Source organism: Balaenoptera acutorostrata, chromosome 9, assembly GCF_949987535.1.
Source record: "Balaenoptera acutorostrata chromosome 9, mBalAcu1.1, whole genome shotgun sequence".
Classification (NCBI taxonomy): Eukaryota; Metazoa; Chordata; class Mammalia; order Artiodactyla; family Balaenopteridae; genus Balaenoptera; species Balaenoptera acutorostrata.
In genome coordinates, this window is record NC_080072.1 from 16,061,437 (window position 1) to 16,082,176 (window position 20,740).

Genomic DNA, 20,740 nt, shown 5'->3' on the forward strand with positions numbered 1-20,740 from the left:
AAAAAAAAAGGCAAGAACAATACACCCAAACCCAAACCCCTCAACCCCCAAACGAGAATAGAAACAAAATGAGCTACCTAAAGGTGATGACAGACCCGTCATTTTAGCTTATGCGGTTGGTTGACTGTGAGGTGGGAACACGTGTGGCCCCAGCACATGCTTCTGTGAGTGAAAATGAGTTTCCACGTGTGTTGCAGCTGCCAAGTTTTGTAGACGAGAGTCAGTTTCTGACATTATTCCTTTCCCAGTAGCTTCTGGTGGACGTGTCACCTTGGTTTTTAACATTTTTTCAGTGTGGGTTTATATATATATATATATATATATATATATATAATATAATATAATATATATTTATATAATATATCAAAGCTTATGAGTATAGATTAAAAAAATATTCAACAGCTTAGTGAACTCTGCGATCCGGCTCCCTAAATATCCGGATAAAACTCTGACCCGTGGTCCACGGTCTGCAGCACTGGCTTCTGTTCCAGCGCAGACATCCTGCTGAGGACCTCGGCCGACAGTGTGTAACTGTTGCCAGACTTCTCCTCGAACCAGCTGTCCAGGGCTCGCTTGGCATCAAAGTTGGCGATTGGAGGGCCGTTGACAGCAATGGTCAACAGGTCGCTGAGCTGCTCCAGAGTCAGGCGGGAGCGGTGGTTTTTGCGAACTCGCTGCAGGGCGTTTCGGCCTTTCTCGCAGCAAGCGGTGGAGGTGGGGAGGACTTTGAGGACCTGGATGATCTTGTTCAAGAGTGGAAACCTCTGCTTGTATTTGCAAATGTGGCCGATCAGGTCTTTGAAGCCGTTTTTGGTGTAGTAATCAGCCTTGAGTTCCCGCCACTCCATCAGCAGACTCCCCCGGGGGTCCAGCCCTTCCCTGCAGACATCCCGGGAAAAGGTGGGGATGGCCTCCAGGTGATCAAAGATCTGAACCATGTCCTCCTTGCCGTAGCTCATGAGCTCCTCGCTGTTCCTGGGCCAGGCAGCCAGATCAAACACCTGGCAGGCCTTCACGAAGAGCCGGCTGCGGGAATCGAACCTCTGAGCCAGGATCACTTGGGTCTTCTGGCAGATCTTCTCCCGGATGGACTGGAACTTGGCCTCGGCCACCCTGAGGTTCTTCGTGGAGATCCCGTTGAAGCTCTCCCGGAAGTTCTCCTCGAACTCCTGCAGGTACTCCCCCGGAGAGTCGGCCAGCCGACTGATCTCCTGGATGGCCTCCTCGAGCTTGTCATCCACCTGGGACACCAGGAGGTACTCGCCCTGGAAGACGTAGGCCAGGCGTGACAGCACAGCGATCACGTCCAGGAGGAAGTAGATGAGCTTGATTGACTGGTAGTCCATGAGGAACTGCAGCAGGGCCAGCGCGATGGCCGAGGCGTCCGCCCTCTGGGTCTGGCTGCTGACATCCTTGAGGTGGGCCACCACCTCCAGGTAGTCCTTGATGAGGGCGTTGAGGACGTTCTGCTCTCCGATGATCCACCTCACAGCCCGGATGTCCCCTAGGAACTCTGTCTCCTCGCAGAGGGTGGACGCCGTGGACCGCAGCTCGCACATGAGGCGTGGCGAGTAACGGTAGAAACTCAGCAGCTGCTTCAGATTGTTCTCCAGCTCCTCCAGGCAGGGCAGCTCCTTCCCACTGATGGCATCCAGGATCTCCAGGTGGGGCCGGTGCACCATGAAGGGCAGGCACAGCAGCCAGGGCAGTGTCTTGCGGATCGTCATGAACATGCTGGCCCGCAGGCTGGCTGTGACGTTGGCCCCGTCTATGCCCAAGCCAACAGTGGGCTTCTCATCCTGCAGCCGAATGCCCAAGGCGGAAAAGGCCCGGTCAAGCGCCTGGAGATAGCTCTCTGTGCTGGAGAACCCCAGTTCCTGCAGGGACAGGAACTCCGTGGCCGGGGGCCCGTCGCTGCTGGTGTATTGGACGTAGACCGCCACGGTGTCAGCCAGCAGGTCGTCACTCTGTCCATCCAGGATGATGCTGAGGCACGGTGACTGGCGGATGCGCTCCACCAGGTCTTCGCGCAGCGCCCGGGCGATGTGATGGATGAGGATCTGGCAGTCTCCCTCGTTCATGTACTGGTCCACCACCTTGAGCTCGCACTTCCGCAGCAGCTCGGCCAGGGGCCGGAAGTCCAGGTAGGGCCTGCCCTCCAGGGCCAGGTGGTAGGCGGTGTTGAAGAGCAGGGTCATGTTGCGACACATCTCTTCCGTCTTCTCGGGGTGCATGCGGAGCTTGTACAGCTGCAGGCACTTCTTGTGCAGGTTGCTCTGGCTGTGCAGCTTGATGGTGTGGATCTTGAACTGCTTGGAGCCGATGATGAAGGCCGAGGTGCGGGAGGACTGCACCGTGTACTGGCGGCAGACGTGGCACCACATCTCGTTGAGGGTTGGGGAGTACCGCAGGAACCAGAATTTCTTCAGCCACTCCTGCTTGAAGCGCCGGATTCGGCGCCCGGTGGCCGACGACATCTTGGAGGGCTCATCGGTGGCCGTCATCATATCGTTGGAGACGGATTCATCTGCCGAATCGACCTCCTGGTCGTCGTCCTCCATGATGGCAGGGCCGGAGACCATGCTCTCTGAGGCTGGAAGACAAATGGGAAAGAAACAGTTACACCTGCTGGAAAAGACACAGACATTTCCAAAATGAAGGAAATAGGGCCCAAAAGATAGGTGTCGCATTTTGTGAAACAGGAGCCGATCCCTATGACAGACTGAATCCCAACCTGGAATTCATTTATAAGCACTCTTGTCGTCCATGCCTGTCTCACCCTCTTTGTGCATTAGCCCTGGGGGCCACCACGCTCCAGGCTGCCTGCCCTCACCTTCCACGAGTAGGTGCTCAAGGAACTTAAATGTTCTGTATCAACCGAACAGCACAACTAGGAGAGCAGAGCTGCTGGAGGAACAGAGCACATCAAAGGTTCCATGGTGGTACGGCAAGGACGTGGGACTCGTCCCACCACCAAGGTGGTCAGGGGAAGGCATGCTGCCCTCAAATGAAGGGAGCTTGGGCCCCAGGTGATTTCGGGATCAGAATGCAGTGTAGTTAAGCTGCGTGCTTTGAATATCTGAAACACCTCATTCTGAGCTCAGGGGTGCGGTTAAAATAGGAAGTGCTATTTAACTCTCTAACTCAGCTGCAGATGCGTACTGAGAAACCTTCCTTGTGGTTGAGCATCCCTAAAAGATGCAGGCAGCCAATAGAAGACAGCAAAGGCAGCTAAATGCCCTGTATCCCCATCGGTAAGGCCGGGGGCTCTCCCCCATGGGACAGCCTGCCTGAGACTGGGAGAGAGTAAGATTGGGTTTAGAAGTTGGGCTTTGGGGTAAGACACCGGAGAAGGGCAACGGGTCAAGAACACAGCACACACCCCTCCTGCAGCAGAACTTCCTTTATTGACGAGGAGGATACAAGGGCAAGACCCAAAGCCCCCACCGGAGCTGTAAGGCGGCCTGTCGGAGGCACCCGAGGGCGTGCGCTGCAGCTGGTACCCATCTCCGAGCTCCACGCCCCAGGTCTCCCCAAAGGTGGCTCCCCTGGGGAGCGCCAGGCCCCCCTCCACGCTGCCCACTGCGTGCTCTTCCCTCTGACAACAATCTCATCCACACCAACTTACCTGCGGGGTCTGAGAATTCGGGGAGCTCCAGTACCTGTGCTGGCAAGGTGGGGGGCTCAGGAAGCGTGCCAGACTTAAGCATGTCTAGTTCGGCCTGGAGTTCCCGGACCTTCTTCTTTAGGCGAATACAGTTAGGGCAAAAGGAGGTGGTGGGCAGCTCGTGAGGGTCGGATGCAAGGGAGGCCTCGGCGGGACTGTCGGCCTTGAACGACGAAGGCTCCTCCTCTTCGTCCTCCACTGGGCCTGCCTCCTTGGAAGCCCCTTGGGGGATCTTCCAGTCTCCTTCCCCCTGGGTCCGGCTGATATTCTGCACGCCATGTGACACAGTCATTGCACACTGACTGTAGGCGTCGTTCTGGTACTTGGGGACCTTCCTGATGACCAGCGAGGTGCTCAGTGCCAGCTGGTGGGCTTCTACCTTTGCAGATTCCAGCGAGGCCTCCAACACATCCTTGAAAATGAGGTCGATTTTCTTCTTCTTGGCCTGGGGGTGCACGTCCCCCTCGTCAAAGCCACGCTTGTAGGGACTTTTGCCCTGTCTCAACACGGGGAGCTGCAGGGGACCCCTCAGGTCTTCTGGGTTATCCAGAGCCTGCTCAGACTTCTCCCTCTGCAACTTCTTCTCTCCTAGGAAGGAAAACCAGGGTGTGAGGAAGTGGGGAAAAGCCCCGAAGAGGAGAAACCAACAGAAAACGAAGCGCTCCTCTCAGGAAGTCGCTTGACACATCCCTCTGGGTCTGGCCTAATGGAGCAGGTGTGGCAAAAAGGGAGGTGGATTACTCAGTGGATCACGGGGCCTAGAGTCAAAGGACCCGAAAAAGTGGGAAGAACTCTTTTTAAAGAGACTGTTTCAATGGAGCTTTATGTGTAGAAGCTCTATGTTTATAAGTTGAGCAAACGCTATAGGGGCGGAGAGTTGGAGGTTAAGGAACTTGCCATCCTGTCATCCTAGAAGATGACATCCCACGTGATTAGCCGGGTGGGTGGTAACATAGCTCAGCTAAGTGCATGTGGAGTCCCCATCCCTTCAGGCTGCTCCTCCAGTCCCAGCAATCGGAAGATGGCTGCTTCGACTTGGTAAAAGGTACACACGAAACACTGAGTCCCACTCCTTCCTCCTCCCTGACTCTTGGGAGACAGCCCTGTTAGGGCAAAGTCTGGCTTATAGCAACTGTCCTTTCTAATTCTCCCAGGAACCGGAAGCCTTGGATTATGTGAGGAAGCACAGCCTGAACCTCTGTGGCTCTCACGGATGACTGAGGCAGGAAGAAAAGGGAAGTCGGGCATACCGACAGCAGCTGTGAGCTCCAAGATGGCAGGCCCCAGCACAATAAAGCACAACACGCCCACGCGGACCCAACACACGCTCAAACTACAGTAGCTGTGTGTCCTTACCTGACAATTCTAAGGATGTTTCCTTTTCTATTTCTTTCTATCATGTAAATGACGTCAAAGACCTTGGTGAACGCCCCAACAATATATTATGTTAGCCTGATTCTTCAAAATGGCCAACACAGTTGCATAAATTGCTATAGATGTATGGATGCTGCCTGGGGGGGACTGATGCTAAGAGGGACCCTCAGAAGGTCCTGACAGCCATCTATGGAGCTAGAACTCTCAAAGGCTTCCTAGGTCAGGGGTGGGACCCGGGGAGATGTGACTCTGACCAACGACTTGACCTGAATATATGTTGTAATTAGGCTTCTGAGAGCTGCGTTTGCTCAGGGCCTCCGAGTGAAGGCCAAGGGCTCTCCATGTGCAATCCAGATGTTCCATGCTGTGACCAAGCCTTGGCATCCCACAGCTGGCATGGGGTGATGTACCCTGGCCCGTGTATGACTCCAGGTTTCCCACAGGTCACAGCACAGAAGGGAGCAGCCTATTCAGGATGATCCTTTTCTGTCCTCACATGAACACTTAAGGAATGACCTTATCTCCTGAAGGCTCCAAGGCTCCTGAAACTCAGGTGGCTCCCCACAGCCTTGTTTCTATAACATCTGAGGGGCAGAAAGGGTGGAGATGAAGAGAACTTTTAAAAAATGCAACATGTTCGCCTTACAGATCAGACACTTGCCCATCAGAATCTCTGAAAGTCAAAGGCCACCCTTTCACTTTCTCATGGACCAATCAGGCAGCAAATAGCTGAGGATGTCAGGAGGTCCAGGATACGCATCACCGGGGATTCCTCATGCATCTCTACTCAAGGACAAGGTTATTCAAATTTCCTAGGATGAGCAGGCGATTTCTTTGGGCTCAAGGCTCCCGGAAAAATCTATGGGTCAAAAAGAATCTTTAAGCATTATGAAATTGATTCTAAAGCCTCCATAAAACATGAGGGAAACACCACAAAGAAAATCAATGACCCAAAGTAGACAAAAAACATAAATTCTTTGAATACATGTATTAGATGCATCCTATTCTTAAAAGATAACCACAGAGGAATAAGTTATACTCTTCAGGAAGCAGTTCTGGGCTCCAACTAATGTCTCTACTTAATAAGAGCTAACAAGTCACGCTCTGGACTTCACCAAGGCTCCAGCCTCCAATTACAAAGAAGCCTCCTCCCATGTAAGACCTTGAGTGGTTGAGCATGGGGAATGCCCCCTACAGAGCAGAACTGGCACACAGATCTAAGACACCACTAACCGTATCAGAGTCTGCCAAAGCTACAGGCTACAGGGACACACGTCTAAAGGCCACTGAGCTCCAGGGCTGCTTCCCAAGGGCTTTACGGCCAAGTCCACCCTCTGCTCTGGCCCTGCCCCACGGTGGCTTCCAGTTTCCTTCGTGTTTCCTACTTCTCAGCCTGGCCAGGAATAGACACTCCTTCCTCCTGTATCTTCACACATCTTGGTTTATCTCATTTCAAGTCTGTCTGCCACGCTCCTTTGAACTACTCCTGAAAGCTCACGCCCTTCTCTGAGCGTTCCCCTTGGGTCTCAGGGCTCTCTGAGGATGATGCAGCTTGAGGTGCTCTGGAGTAGACACAGGGACAAAAGGACATTACAAATCCAGAAGAGTTCAAGAAGATCATGGCCAAGGGATGGAACCCGTGTCCTCAGATATGACTTCTTTTGGTTTTCTCTTCTTCTGGTGATATGATTCTTTTTGGAGATTTCTTGGTGGTCTTCATTCATTTCTTCTTTTATCCATTCAACCAAGATTTATTGAGCATGTACTATGCATCAGACACTTTTTTACATGGCATCTCCAGAGGTCAAGTGGAAACCACAGCAATCATGTCACAGAAACATGCCTTCCCAAGTATAATCGGCATGTATGTGCCTAACACCCAGCTCCAAAGAAAACAAGAGATGAGGGTATCTATTGGGTCTCCTTTCACTGCTCATCCAATCACCAGATACCTTTTACCAAGTCAGGCAGCAGTTGTGCGCTCAACGTCCACAATTTGCTTTGCTCTGTTTTGGTTTTGAAGATAGCTTACTTCCAATGGGTCACTCTTACCCCCTTTTCATCTCTTCCCCTCATGCTCTAAATGAAGCTTTACTTCCAATAAGTAGATTGGTCAGAAACATGATATGGTGGGGCTTGGGTATAGGCTTGGTTCCCGGGACCAGATGGACTCTGGGTATTTGGATGTGTGGTTGTAGTGTAAGGAAGGTCCTGCTGGAAAAAGGACCTTGGGCTCACCCGTTTGCCCTGGCATGGCTGAGGATGGACTAAAGAGGCAAAGGCCTAGGAGCTGGGGAGTATTTTAAACCACTTTCAAATGACTCATTTAAATGGAGCCTGGATAGGTACCCACCCACCAGGCCACCACCCACCTCCCTCCAAGCTTCTTCTCCTAACAGAGATTGTTCTTTCACAGCATATCACTAGGACTGCCAGGAGTGAGACCAGGAGGAAGCAGGGAAGAAACGAGTTTTGTCTGGGAGGCCTTATAACACTGTAGGTTAGAGCTTAGACCCTGGACTCAGACAGATGTGGGTTAGGAACCTAGCTCTGCCTCTGCTTGCCATGGGATTCTGGGTGAGTCACTGTATTTATCTGATGCTCAGTTTCTACATTTGTAAGGTGGGGATAATAATCCACATGCTATCATTAGTATTAAAAGTTTACAACTGAGGGCTTACGATGGTCAAGACAGACATTGTTCTAAATGTGTTATGTATATTACCCATCTAATTCTCACTGGGCACTTATCGGGCAGGTGCTACTGGGATGATGACATGGGACACCATAGAAAACCTGCTTAGCACATATTAAGTGCTTAGTAAATGTCACCTATTATTGCTGCTATTATTGAGCCAGTGGCAGTTCACAACATCCTTCCATCAATTTGAGTTGGGGAAAGAGAATCAATTTTGATTAAACTTATATGCTTGGCATTGGAGATTTGTCTCTCTCCCTGATCCTCTGGAACGTCTATAATAGGGCTTCTGACCATGTCTGAGGGAGGAGGACACACCGGGTGGCCATGGCCAGTGCCAGAGCGGCTGCTCCTACCTTGCCCATCAGTCCCCCTGAGTCCCTCTGGGTCTCCCCATTGCTGGTGCACTGTATTTCCCATCGGTTTTCCTAGGAAGCTCCTAGAGAAGCATTTCTGGCCTCCCCTGGGGCTTGGCAGTGGGCGTGGCCCTCCCTTGGGTGTGGGCACTCACCTCTGGCCAGGTTGCGGTGGATGGTCTCCTGGGACATGCTGTGCAGGCGCTTCATGTAGTCCTCACTGTACCAGACCCGCAGCCGCTCCCCGGGCCGGATGTCCCGGCACGCCCGGAAGTAGATGCACTCGCTGTGCTGGAACGCCAGCAGGTTCTGCTCCCTCTCCTCCCGGGAGATGACCACGTACCTGGGGGCGAGGGGGACAGGTGAGAACGCGCGGGCCACTCTTCGGTGAGTGCCTGCCGGTACCAGGCACGGTGCCGGGCAGGTGCCAGTGGCTAGCCGCCCATGAGTGTGTGGGCATCTGCAAAAGTCTACAGAGCAGCTGCCCCGCCGAGGAAAGGCACACCGGCTGGAGCCAGTCCCTTGTCTCACTGTTTTGTGGACTTCAAGCAAGCCTTTGAACCTCTAAGAATCTCTGTTTTCTGGGACTGGAAATGACACCTGCCCTTCCTACCTCCTAGGTTCTGGTAAATACAAGGTTCAATACCAGATATACAGGTGATTGGAAAACTATTCTTCACTAACTTTTAACCAGGCAGGCATTCCCAGATACTCGCAGGCCTCTGATGGTGGTAAGGGTGAGATCCTTGAACTGTTCTCAGAATGTCACAAAGCCTAGCAGAAATAACCCATGTGAAAAGGGTGCCCACGAGATCAATTAATAAATGCTGAAGATCAAAATCTTTAAAAATAGAGGGTCCAGTGGGGACAGGGGAGGTAGGTAAAGGCAAGGAAATGTGAGCAACCACAGGTTAATCCAAGTCATTTGAAGGTAAGGAAACTGAGGCTCAGAGAGGCTAAGTGACTTGCCTAAGGTCACACAGCTAATAAATGGGAGATTGAGCATTGAGGTTCATGTTTTTCCCACTAGAACTCACGGCTCCTATGTGGGCATGTAAAGCACCAACTCAGCAATGCCCAGATAACCTTTAAAGTTCTGTCAAACCCTCAGAATCTATGGACCTCACCCATTCTCCCTGAAATGACATTTCCAATATCCAACCTGCCACCTCACTCGCCTCCAAAAGGTGAGATGATGCAACATCTGTAGCGAGGTGGAGATGTACAGATCAAACAGGCAAGAGGAAATTATTTGGAGTTTTAGGGTTCTGTGCTATCCAAGTGCCTAGGAAATTTGTAGTCAAAAACAAACTTCTTTTCCTTATGCTATGATTTGTCTCAAAAGCCAGGGAAGAAATCAAAGTCTGTCTGACCGGCACAGCCCAAAGAACTGTACTTGGAGCAGTCCAAGGGAAACAGTAATTCACAGAAATAAATCCAAATGGATAATGAACAAATGAAAGGATTCAGCATCACTAATAAGAAAAGAGGCGCAAAGCAGCACATTGTCTTGTTGGCACAGAGAACTCTTTTACATTGTAAGCTCTGTATTGGTAAAGGTGGCAAGACTAGGGTCTCCCATACTAATGGTGCAGAATAAACTGGCACAACACTTTGGGAAACGACTTGGCAACATGGACTCAAACAAGTTTTTGTTCATTCATGTTCACAGCAGCATTATTCACAATAGTCAAAGGTGGAAGCAACCCAAGTGTCAACTGATGGATGAATGGATAAATAAGATGTGGTATATACACCCAATGGAATATTAGTCATCCATAAAATGGAAGGAAATTCTGACCCACGCTACAACATGAATGATCCTTGACGACACATACTAAGTGAAATAAGCCGGTCATAAAACAACAAATACTACAGGATTCCACTTATATGAGTAGTCAAATTCACAGAGACAGAAAGTAGGATGGTGGTTGCCAGGGGATGGGGGAGGGGGAAATAGGGAGCTAGGGTTGAATGGGTACAGAGCCTCAGTTGGGGAAGATGCAAAGAGTTATGGAGATGGATAATGGTGATGGTTGCCCAACAATGTGAATGTACTTAATACCACTGAACTTTACACTTAAAAATGGTTAAAATGGTAAATTTTATGTCATTTGGATTTTTCCACAATATTTGTAAGATTAAAAAAAGAACACCAAAACGTTAAGATGTGGAGCAAGAATGCAAACTCTGCATACCACCACGCTGACTGTTCCACTGTTTGTAATGGAGCAAAAGCTAAAACATCTAAACTTCTGATACTAGAGAAACAACTGAATAAACCATGGTATATTTGTACAATGGAATGTTACTCATCTCCAGAAAAATGTTTTCAAAGAATCTTTCATGACATGGAAAAATGGTCCTGATATAAGGCAGAGTGGGAACAATAGGACTGAAAGCTATTTGTATTATGGATCTAATCATGCTTTAAAAACAAGCCTGGGTAAACCGCTTGAAGGAAATACACCACTGTTTTAACAGTGATTATCCGTTATACATGGTTCTACTTCTTTGTAATTTTCTGTACTTTCCAAGTCTTCCTCAATAAGCAATTATTACTGTTACTCCCTCTCCCCCACCCCCTAAACAAGGAAAAGACATACACCAATGCCAATTCCAGTACAGGGTGGCAGTGGTGATGGTCATGGTGGCCAGCAGCATTGGGAATCTACATTTGTGGTACCCCAGGCATAGCGCCCCTCACATACAATCTCAACTCTCCAACTGCAGAAGTCTGCCTTTTCTTCATACGTGAGATTTCTTCTGAACGTGCAAACTATTTTCTAGTCCCCAATTTAGCAAGAGTCTGGGATTTGACCTAGTGGTGAGCACGGCATGGAACTGAGGTAGATCCAAACTTTCCTATTCCCAGACACAGAAGGCAAACCATCCATTCATGTTTTTTCTAACAAGAATCACTTCAATCATAGAGCACAAGGAAAGAAGAATACAGTCTTTTCTTTTTTCAGTTTCTAAACAGCCGTCAGGCTCTAAAAACTAGAATTATTTTCTCTGGCACTCAACTTTATGAGAAAAAGGTAGATGAGAAACACGTAACTATCAGGGATTTATTCCAAAGAGCAACTTGGTGAGGACGCCAGAAGGTTTAGAAAGATTCAAGTCAATTTCCCCTTCCAACTTCTGGTGTTTTCCTACCCAACAAGAATCGATATTTAGGAACAGAGGTCCTCCTGTATAGCACAGGGAACTATATTCAATATCCTGTGATAAACAATAATGGAAAAGAATATGAAAAAGAATGTATATATGTATAACTGAATCACTTTTGCTGTACAGCAGAAATTAACACAACACTATGAATCAACTATACTTCAATAAAATTTTAAAAAATATTTAGGAAGAGAGCTCCAAATCTTTGTATGGATCACGAAGTATCTTCAAAGATCAAAATTGGTTCAGCATCCAGTTGTATTTAGTTGTTCTGAAAGCTGGAGTTTGAAATAAGATATATATGGCAACTCTTAGTGAATCATAACAATCCATTCCCCCTGAGATGTTTACGCTATATCATTGTTTAGGTAAAGCTAAATGGAGCCAGCTAATTCCCAACACCAATTACTTCTAGTCAGGTCTCCCCATTTTAAGTATTTTGCAGTAACACCCAATGGCTTGATCCACTCCCAGAATCCTGTCCCCACACAACAATCCCTGTATGAAGAGGCATGCCTGTCCCGTTACACGGCTGCGGGTGAACAAGAGCCCTTCCTGGAACAGAAGGCTTCCAGGGAGTGAAAAATCTTTCTATTTGAAGTAGTTTCCAGGTCACTACTTCATTGGGGGGGGGAGGCACAGAGTATGTCAGAAGGGGGATGGAAAATGCATAGCACAGGCTGATCTGTAAACACTAGTGCTTATTTGACAGCTTTTCAAATCAGACCCTTTGAAGCAATCAAGGGGGTGGGTGGGTAGTGGTGGTGGAGGGGTGGTTCTGGACTGAAACTTTCATGATGATAATGGATTGTTTTTATTCCAAACTCTTTGCTGACCTTGGGTATTGGCTAGATAAGCACTAAGACAATACTTTTCAGACCTCACCCACTGTGTCTTATCCAGTGCACCATATTTTCTAGCTGGGTCAGGAAATGACTATCAGTTCCAACTCAAGAGAGAAAAATAACCCAAGGGGCATCCATTTTGTTGGAGGGGATAGACAAAGGCCAGGCTCAGACACTCTCACCCAGTGGCTATGCCTCCGATGGAAAGGAAGCTGCCCCAGTCACTGAGGCAGAGATGAGAAAAGACTGACCAAGAAGAGGCTGGGCTCTGTACTCTCACATGCATTGAGGTCTCTGGGCTGGGAAGGTCTTTGGGTCATGCATCCGCCCACTAGATGGTCACCCGGACTCAGAACACCACGCAGCCAGCCCTTGGCATGGCTGGAGGCCTCAGACTCTTAGGAGGGATGTCCCCACCTTAAGCTGAAATTGGCTGCCCATTCATTTCCATCCACTGGCCCTAGTTTCACCTTCCTGTATGACATGCTAGCCCCACAATCCCCACTGAAGCCAAGAAAAAGAAACTGAAATCTTTTCCATCTGAAGTTGACAAGTCTCTTCATCTCTCTGTCCCCTTTGCTTTCAACTTGGCCCCTTTCCCTCCCCAGGACCAGAGGGCGAGGCCAGCCAGTCACTGCTTAGTACCCTGACCTTGGTGGGAAAGACCCTAGGCCCGGTTTCACAGAATCTCTGTATCTCCTGGAGATCGGATAATCTTGATTTCCATGACCATGCTTTTTGGTCAAGAATGGCAGAGGATGACCTGGATTCCCAGATCTGGTTAAAGCAGGCTGGAATCTTCCAGAAAGTGGATGGATCCCTGGTCAGGACATGGGTATTTCCTACCTGGGAGAACCTCTCCCTGTGACTGGAAGTAAGCCAGGGCAATGCACAGATCAGGGGGGGTCCCTTTCCTGCCGAGGAGAGTCCCAAGGGGAGCCAGAGGAAGCCATTTCAATTACTTTGAGAAGCCTCAACTCTAGGTGGGCAGGGCCTTACCTGTGACAGTCAGATACCCAGATCAGTGGGGAGGTGACCAAAAAAAAGCGAGTGCCTCAGGGTGGTCCCTGAAGTACCCTGGCAAATGGACAGCCCCTGACCCTTCTGGAGTCTCCTGCCAGAAATGCTGGGGTTTTTCCCCAGGACCCCTGACATACCTTTAGGGGAAAAAAAGGTAGAATTCATTGAGCAACATCTCACTTTCGATTTGCAGAGAAATTAAATATAGTGAAACGATTTCATATGTGGATGCTTTGTCTACCTCGGCCCATCAATTCCTTTCCTTTCCTCTAAGGGTGCTGAACACAGGGCATCTGAGAGCTGATGAGATCTGGGAAATGCCAGGGGCACTTGAGTCTCCCTCACCAACACACTTTTCCTCGGTCATCTAACCCCTGCTTTGGGGGCCTTGAGGTTTTCACAGGAAGCGAAGAAAGAGAATATACACCAAAGAAAGATCCTGGAGACCGGGTGTGTTCCAAGTGTGAGATCAATTTCTTTTTATTGCCATCTTAACAAAAATACTTGGGAAGGCAATCTTTGATTCCAGCATCGGAGGGCAGGGCAATGGCAGGCAATAGTCAAGCCATCGGGCTGTCGGACAGGGGAGTATTCAGTTTGGGGGAGCAGGAACCCCCAGAGAACCACAGATTGGGAGAAGGAGCCCAGGACACAGGGACACTGCAGTTGTCCTCCATTCTCCCGCCACGGGGCTAAGCTTGGGCTGGGGTTAGAAGCAGGACTCCAGGAATGGCGGCAGCAGGCCCTGGGCATAGCAGTCCTCCCAGACCCCACCCAACTATGGCTCTAGAGGGCAGGTGTGGCAGGATGGAGGGTTGGGATATGAGTCAGCCTCAGGCCAGGGAGCAAAGAGGACACACAGCTGAGCTGCACCCACGTCAGAGCTGAGCTTGCATCCGCCACTCCCCGCCTCCCTCCCTAACTCTAAGAACCCGGCTGTCTCCCCACACTCCAAAACCAAACACGAAGCTTCGAGATGTGTGTAGCTAATGCATACGCAGCCCAAGCAAGCAGAGGCAAGGCATGCTGGAACCTGGAACGGGACAGGAGCCCTGCTGGGCTCTGCAGGGGCCAGAGGAGGGGTCGCCTTCTGGATCCTGAGACCTAGGTCCTACTTCTCCCCAGCCACTGGCTGTCAGCCTTCGCGCCGGGGCGGGGTGGGGTGCACTCACACCCTAAACGCTGCTGTCGCCTCCCACGGAAACCCCGAAGAGCTTGGCAGGGGCAGGAGCAACGCCCCTCCCAAGTCCCACATCTGGTCTCTGACAGGGGAGCTGGAGAAACCCACAGACCTGGCTTCCAGTCCTGGCCCCCCGACCGACTGCTGTTTCATTTGTGTGAAATGCAGATGAGGATGGTAATAATGATGACCATAATACCCGACTTGGCTGCCTGTCCCACTGTCCTGAGGACCCACTGAGATCACACGTCTGCGAGCGCAGGGAGAAACGTAAAGTGCTCTAAGAATGCCGGGTAGTCTTCCCCTTCCTCCGACGTCACCCCCCTCTTCTCCCCGCTCCACAAAAGGCAAGCATGGCAGCTGAGCACACGAGCGAGGGCAAGCGGAAGGCCAAGGCAGGGGCGCCACCCGCCGGGGCTCGGAGCCCTGGGGGGTGGGGGGCACAGACCCCTCCTGGAAGGGCTGAGCTCTGCTTGCCCATTCTCGGGCCTCACCCTCCTCGAAAGCAGCCGCATGAGGGCCGGGGTGGCTGACGCGGCAGCCCTGAGGATGGAGAGCAGGATTCCATTCAGATGCTCCCCATTCTCGCGCCCCCTTTCCCTGCAAGGCCTGTCGCTACGGGGTGCAGACCAAGAGGAGGCTGACCCCCCAGGCCAAGCAAGCATCAAGCAGGTAGCTTTTCCTGCATCTTGAGCACCTGCCAAAGATGAGGGAGTAGGGCTGAGCCCAGGGCAGCCAACCTGTACGCGGTGAGGAGATGACCGTCCCCCCAACACCCTACAAGGGTCTTCGATCTTGGACACAAGAGACTGGCCCCTGTCTCAAGGCCAGACAGCCCTCCTCCATCTCTCTTCCTCCCAGTGCAGACTGGCCGGCTTAGAAACTGTGCTTTCTCTTCCGAGACCTGGTAGTCCGTGCGTGGGCCGGCGCTGGGAGCGCCTCTGGGGGCTCCGCTGGGGGAGCCTCGGCCTGCGGGGTGGAGCCTGTGGGCGCTGCCCCGTCGGGCCCCCGCTGAGATGCCTGGACCCCATCCCGGATCTCTGTCAGCGTCTGGCACATCTGGCTGACACGGCTGGTCAGCTCGGCCATGGCCTGGCCGATGGCCTGCATGCCGTTTGCCATGTCCCGGTGCACGGTCACCAGCTCCTGGCAGAACTGCCGCAACACCTCAGTCTGCTGGGCGTGGGTGTGGAGGAGCTGCCAGTCAAGGCCTGTGCTGGGTGGGCTGGGGTGCGGCCGAGGGGCCCTGCAGGCGGCCTGGGCCTGAGGCGAGGGCCGGGGCAGGGCCTCGGGCTTGGGGCCCACTGTCTCGGACTGGTCGGAGGAGGAGGAGGAGCGGAGCAGGGTGGGCCTGGCCAGGGAGGCCTCTTCCTCTGGTGACGGCTGCAGGGGTCCCCGGAGTGGCTGCCTCGAGGGCCCGGGTGTCTCCTCATCTTCATCATCTTGGGGGACAAAAAACAAAGAAGGGAAAATGATTACAACTGCGAGAAAGAAGGCAGCCCTGGGCTCGGACGCACCCCGCAAAGTTACCTAGCCTCCCCCCACCCTGCTACCCCCTCAGCCTCGTTCGGCACCTGCCCCCTCCCCACCCACCCGTGGAGAAGCACCTGCTCCCTAGATCCCTGAGGTGCTCGGGCCAGGCACCTCTGGGGGGACAGGTGAGCATGAACAGTGCCCAGGTCCCCAGGTCCCCTTCCTTGTACAGGAACAGCGACTTTCTAGTGGGACCCCAGCCCCAGTGATGGCATGTCAACCCAAGGGCTCACTTCCTCTCTCTGCGGCTCAGTTTCTGCAAAGCAAAGGCAACGACTGCTCTACCTACCTCCCCGACCACTTGCCCACCTAGCAGGGTTGTTAAGACTACACAAGAGGACAGACAGAAGGGCACTCTGCAAAGCTCGAAGAGCGACACCTGCCAAAAGGTACTATGATGCTCTAGGCCGCCCTGAGTTCCCGCCTCCATGCGGCCATTTCTGAGCTGCTTGGGGCCACCTTGTGGCCCTGCTGGAATCTGCAGCTTTAGGTCATAGAGGGGGAAGCTGACAGGCTGGAGAAGGGAGGCAAGGGATGGCTCTGGGACAGACAAGCCCAGACGATGCAGAGCAGATCTACCTGGGCGACCAGCCCTGCCGCCCCCTCAGCGCCCCAAGGCAGGCTACCTGAGCAGACACATCCCTTCTACCTGGAGCACCTGACGGCGCACAGGGACCATCAGACAGACTGCTACTTGTGACCAGTCGCAGGGAGGGGCCCAGCCCTGCACACGCGGGTCTCGGCGGCTCTCTCATGAGCTGGTTCCCACAGCAAGAGTGAAAAATATACAGGCTGACCCTCCTGACAGGCACATCTCCCTGCCTGTACCTGGGGGGCTGAATTCAGAACCACCCCGGGGAGGTGACCGGAAGACAGACAGATTCACGTTGCCCTGAGCCGCATGCCTCCGAAGGGTCCCGGCATCTCACTTGGGCCAGCACAGTAAGAGAGCCTAGAGCCTCATGACCCCCACTTGGCGGACACGCATTCTGGAAGGGCAGGGCTGAAAGAAGTGGGACGGGCTGCGGTGATGCTGCACCCTCCCTTTCAGGGCCTCATTCCACCCAGCCCCTAGCCAAGTGCCGTAGCAGCTGGGAAAAGGAGGCCTGGACCAGCCTGCGGTGGAGGGGTCCTGGGCCCCCTGCCCAGTTCAGGTCACATTTGGTAACCTCATTACCTTTGGTCTCGGGGAGACAGAAGGATGAGCAAGACAGAATTTAAGGAGCAGACGTCACTAGATGCTAGCCTCCTTCTTTTTCTCATAATTAGGTAGCATCTTCCTGAAACTTGGGAATACACTGATTCAGCGGGAGCTGGCAGACCCAGGTTCAAGTCCTCATTCTGAATCTAGCTCTGAGACCACCTCTGGAGCTGGAGCTTAACTACCTCATCTGGACAACATGGAAGTCGGACTGGATGATCTCTTCCTTCTTTCCTAGTTCTTAATATCTGACTCTGAATGGCCACCTGTCAGGAGCCCCAGCCAGACAGGAAATTAGCAAGCTCCCTGCGGCAAGGGGCCTGGGAAGGGAAGGCTGGGTCTTTGTGAACCATCTTCCCGAGCGTTGGCGTCCCTGGAGCCCTGCTGCCCGGCTGGTCTCTCAGAAGCCGGACAGCCTCCAGCTGGGACCGCGGGCTGCGAGTGGGGGGCAGGTGTGTGCAGAAGCAGAGCTGAAGGGGGTGCAGCCCCAGCAGGGAAGGGCCTCGAGTGCTCCCCCTTCTGGTGAGGCCCGATAAGCACTACAGCCCCAAAGGACATCCCGTGTAGGCCAGGAGATTCCACACCCCCCAACCCCTGGCATCCAAGTTCATCCTGAGACACAGGAAGCAGAGAGGAAAGAGGGAGACGAATGCTGAGGGAGCAGAGGGGTGGAGGGGGCCATGGGAAGGGGACCCAGAGCAGAGAGGGAGGAGTCCTAAGGAGAGCCTTGGGGCGGGGGTTTGGGGGGAGGTTGGGCAGAAAGAGGCAGAGTGCAGAGAGAAGAGAAGGCAGCATGGCACTGCGGAGGGGAGTGTGGAAGTAACACAGAAATAAAGACACTCGGAATAGACAGACAGAAAGCACTGAGCTTTTGGGGCCTGGGACTTGGCTGGCTTCCTCTCGCGCCCCTCCCCCTCGCCTGCTACACGGGGCTTCCCTGGCTCCTCTCTGTTCCTGGAACGTGCCAAGCGCCTTCCTGATGCAGGGCCTCGGGGCCTCGTACATGCTGTTCTGCCTGCGAGGCCCTCCCCTCCCCTGCGCTGCGCCCCACAGCCCACGCGTACCGGCCGGCTTAACTCTTCCTCACCCTTGGTCGCAGTTCAACTGTCATTCCCGGGAGCCTTCCCCAGCCTCGGTGGACGGCCAGTCCCCCACTCCTGCTCTCAGACAGGCCGCTACATAATTTGCAGGGTCGAATGCAACACGAAAATGCGGGCGCCTCGTTCAAAAACTAGTCTGAGTTTCAGGAAGGCAACCGAGGAGCAGTTAGCCCAGCTCCGGCCCTTGAGAGCGACAGGTCGCACACCCAAGGAGTCAGCCCTGCTCTCAGGACCTCCTGTATTTGTCCTTCATGCCTTCTTTCAAATTTCCTTGCGCAATTATTTAATTAAAGTGTGTTTATTCTCACGAGTTTAAGGAACTTCCCAAGAGCAGGGGCAGGGTAGGTTTTATACCCATCTCTGTCTTCCCAGCTCCCAACGCAACTCCTGGCACGGTGTTCAGGAAATATTCTCGAATGAATGAAGGGAAAGAGGTAGAGAGGACAGAAGTGGGGGAAGGAGGGAAGGATGGAATGACGGGGCGAGGCAGAGAGGGACAGGAGAAAGAAGGCAGGTGCAGGGGACTTCGCCAGGGGTGGGTGGGGAACAGGCAGGCGGAGCCTGGGGCGGGGAAGCGGGCGGTACTCACAGCTGGTCGAAGGGCTGTCGGTGCCATCCAGTTCCACCCTGGGGAAGCCGTGCCCGGAGCGGGCTGTGAGCAGCGCTGACTCGATGGCCCTCTCATGGGCAGTGAGCACGATGGCGGGGGCCCGGCCCCCAGCCCCTGGGCCCGACAGGGACTTCTGCATGAAGGCCAGCTTGTCCTTGGTCCTCCGTTTCATGTCATCCCATCTGTGCTTAATGTCCTTGACGGAGCGGGGGACCTGGCTGACGGAGGTGATTTTCCGAGCTATGCCTTCCCAAATCTTGTCCCTGTCGGCATGGGACAGCCGCATGGTCTCCCTCCCAAAGAGAACCGCTTCGTGGTGGGTCACCTCCGTGACCAGAATGTCCAGCTCCTCCTTGGAGAACTTGGGCTTCCTCTTACGCTCAGCCAGGGGCACCACGTTCCTTGGGTTGAATATCCCACAAAGCACAATTGGGTAAATGACCGTCAACGCGGCAGGCCTCCTCCTTCCTAATTGCCGGCCCCCAGCCGGGGAGCCAGGAGGCACCTGGGCGCCCTCGCCCGCTCACCACCACCACACCCTCTTCCTAGCGACAGGCCCCTTCCACTGCTCCTTGGAGGGCAGGAGGAGACGCGGCGTACTCGATGCGAGTGCTGGACGGAGCCGGACGCCTTCAGTTTCAGGCCCTGCCTCGCCTCTGCCTAGCTGTGAGAGCCAGGGCCGCTCAGCAGCCTCTGCTGGTCCCACTCTCTCCATCCGGAACCCGAGTAACAACTGCACCAACCTAGGGGCTTGTTACTAAGGAGGCAAAAGCACAGCGATGTAAAAGAGCTTTAAAGCCCTAAACGGGAATAAAGGATCCTTATTGGGGTTAGGGTGAGGCCATTGCCTCTACAAAGCGATCTTTACATAGGGCCATAGACCCCAGTGGCTTGGAGGAAGACTTAAACAGTGAGACTATTTACAGTGGGCTTCCATGGGGTGTGGCCTCGCTGGTGATGCCCATGATCAGGGCGTGGCCACAGAAAGCTTGTTCTGTCCTGCGGCTCTTCCCCTTCCCAGTCTCCCCAGTCCCCACCTCTGGGTGTGTACAGGCTTCCCTCCCACTGGAGCGCTGGCTGGCAGCAGCTCCTTTGGGGGTGGGCTGCTGTGCTTTTTGGCAGCTCATGGGTAGAATGTGAGGACCCCATGAGCACCCATCGGGAGACAGGTTCCACTTTGATGGAGACCAGGAACGACCTCGGCTTCCATCTGCACAGAGCAGCCAGGGGCCCTGGGCATGGGCACAGTGCAGCCCTGACCCCTCTGGCCTGGCACCTACCCTGGCTCTGCAACTCAGTATCTCCACAGTGTGGTTCTGTCCACTCTTTAACTCATGCCCAAGGTCCCAAAGATCCATCCAAGAGAAGAACCTAGGATATGGAGGGAGCGTGATTCACTCCTCTGGCAGGTGCCGAAGCCACAGCAAGAGACAAGGGCACAAAGATCCTTCAGCCTTCACCTCCCCCCCCGCCCCCGAATATCACAGCCCAGGAGGCAGGAGAAGAAGTCCGAGACTCTGTCACCTGGCCAAGACAGTGACAGGGGCCGGGGCTGGGGCCTGGGCCTTGCACTCAGACAGGCTTTGGATGAGAGGCTGAGTCTCCTGTGCAAACCCCGCTTCCCCCAGTACCACCTCCAAGACCTGCCAGGAAGAGTTCATTCAGGGCTTCCTAATCTCACCATTTGGGATCAGGAAATTCTTTGTTGGTGGGGGAGGGGGCGTCCTGGACAACGCAGGATCTTTATCAGCTTCCTTGCTTTCTGCTCGACAGAAACCAGCAGCATCTAGCCGCAGGTGTGACAACCAGAAATGTCTCAAGGCGCTGCCAAATGCCTCCCGGGGACAAAAGAGCCTGTGGTTGTTGGCCACTGATTTCATTAAGGCAGAGCACCCCGCGTAGTGCTGCCATCAAGTCAACGGTCATCACGTGGGTGCCCATTCTCTTCCTGGCCTACCACTTCAGGTTTGAGGAAATTAACC

At 53.2% G+C, this 20,740-nt stretch overlaps 1 protein-coding gene across 3 annotated transcripts in view; it reads right to left on the minus strand.

Moving 5' to 3' along the window:
• Nucleotides 1-402: 402 nt before the first annotated feature.
• PRDM11 (PR/SET domain 11) overlaps nt 403-20,740 on the minus strand; it is an 81,914-nt gene continuing 61,576 nt past the window's right edge. For 2 of the 3 annotated variants that reach the window (XM_057553891.1, XM_057553890.1), the window contains exons 6-8: nt 8,251-8,438; nt 3,629-4,255; nt 403-2,593 (exon numbers count right to left, since the gene is read on the minus strand). In XM_057553891.1, the coding sequence (XP_057409874.1) occupies nt 429-2,593; nt 3,629-4,255; nt 8,251-8,438 (2,980 nt within the window). In that variant the 3' untranslated portion in view covers nt 403-428. Of the gene's footprint in view, nt 2,594-3,628; nt 4,256-8,250; nt 8,439-14,688; nt 15,757-18,737; nt 19,160-20,740 lie in introns of those variants that run through there. The other variant, XM_057553892.1, reaches the window with a different exon arrangement.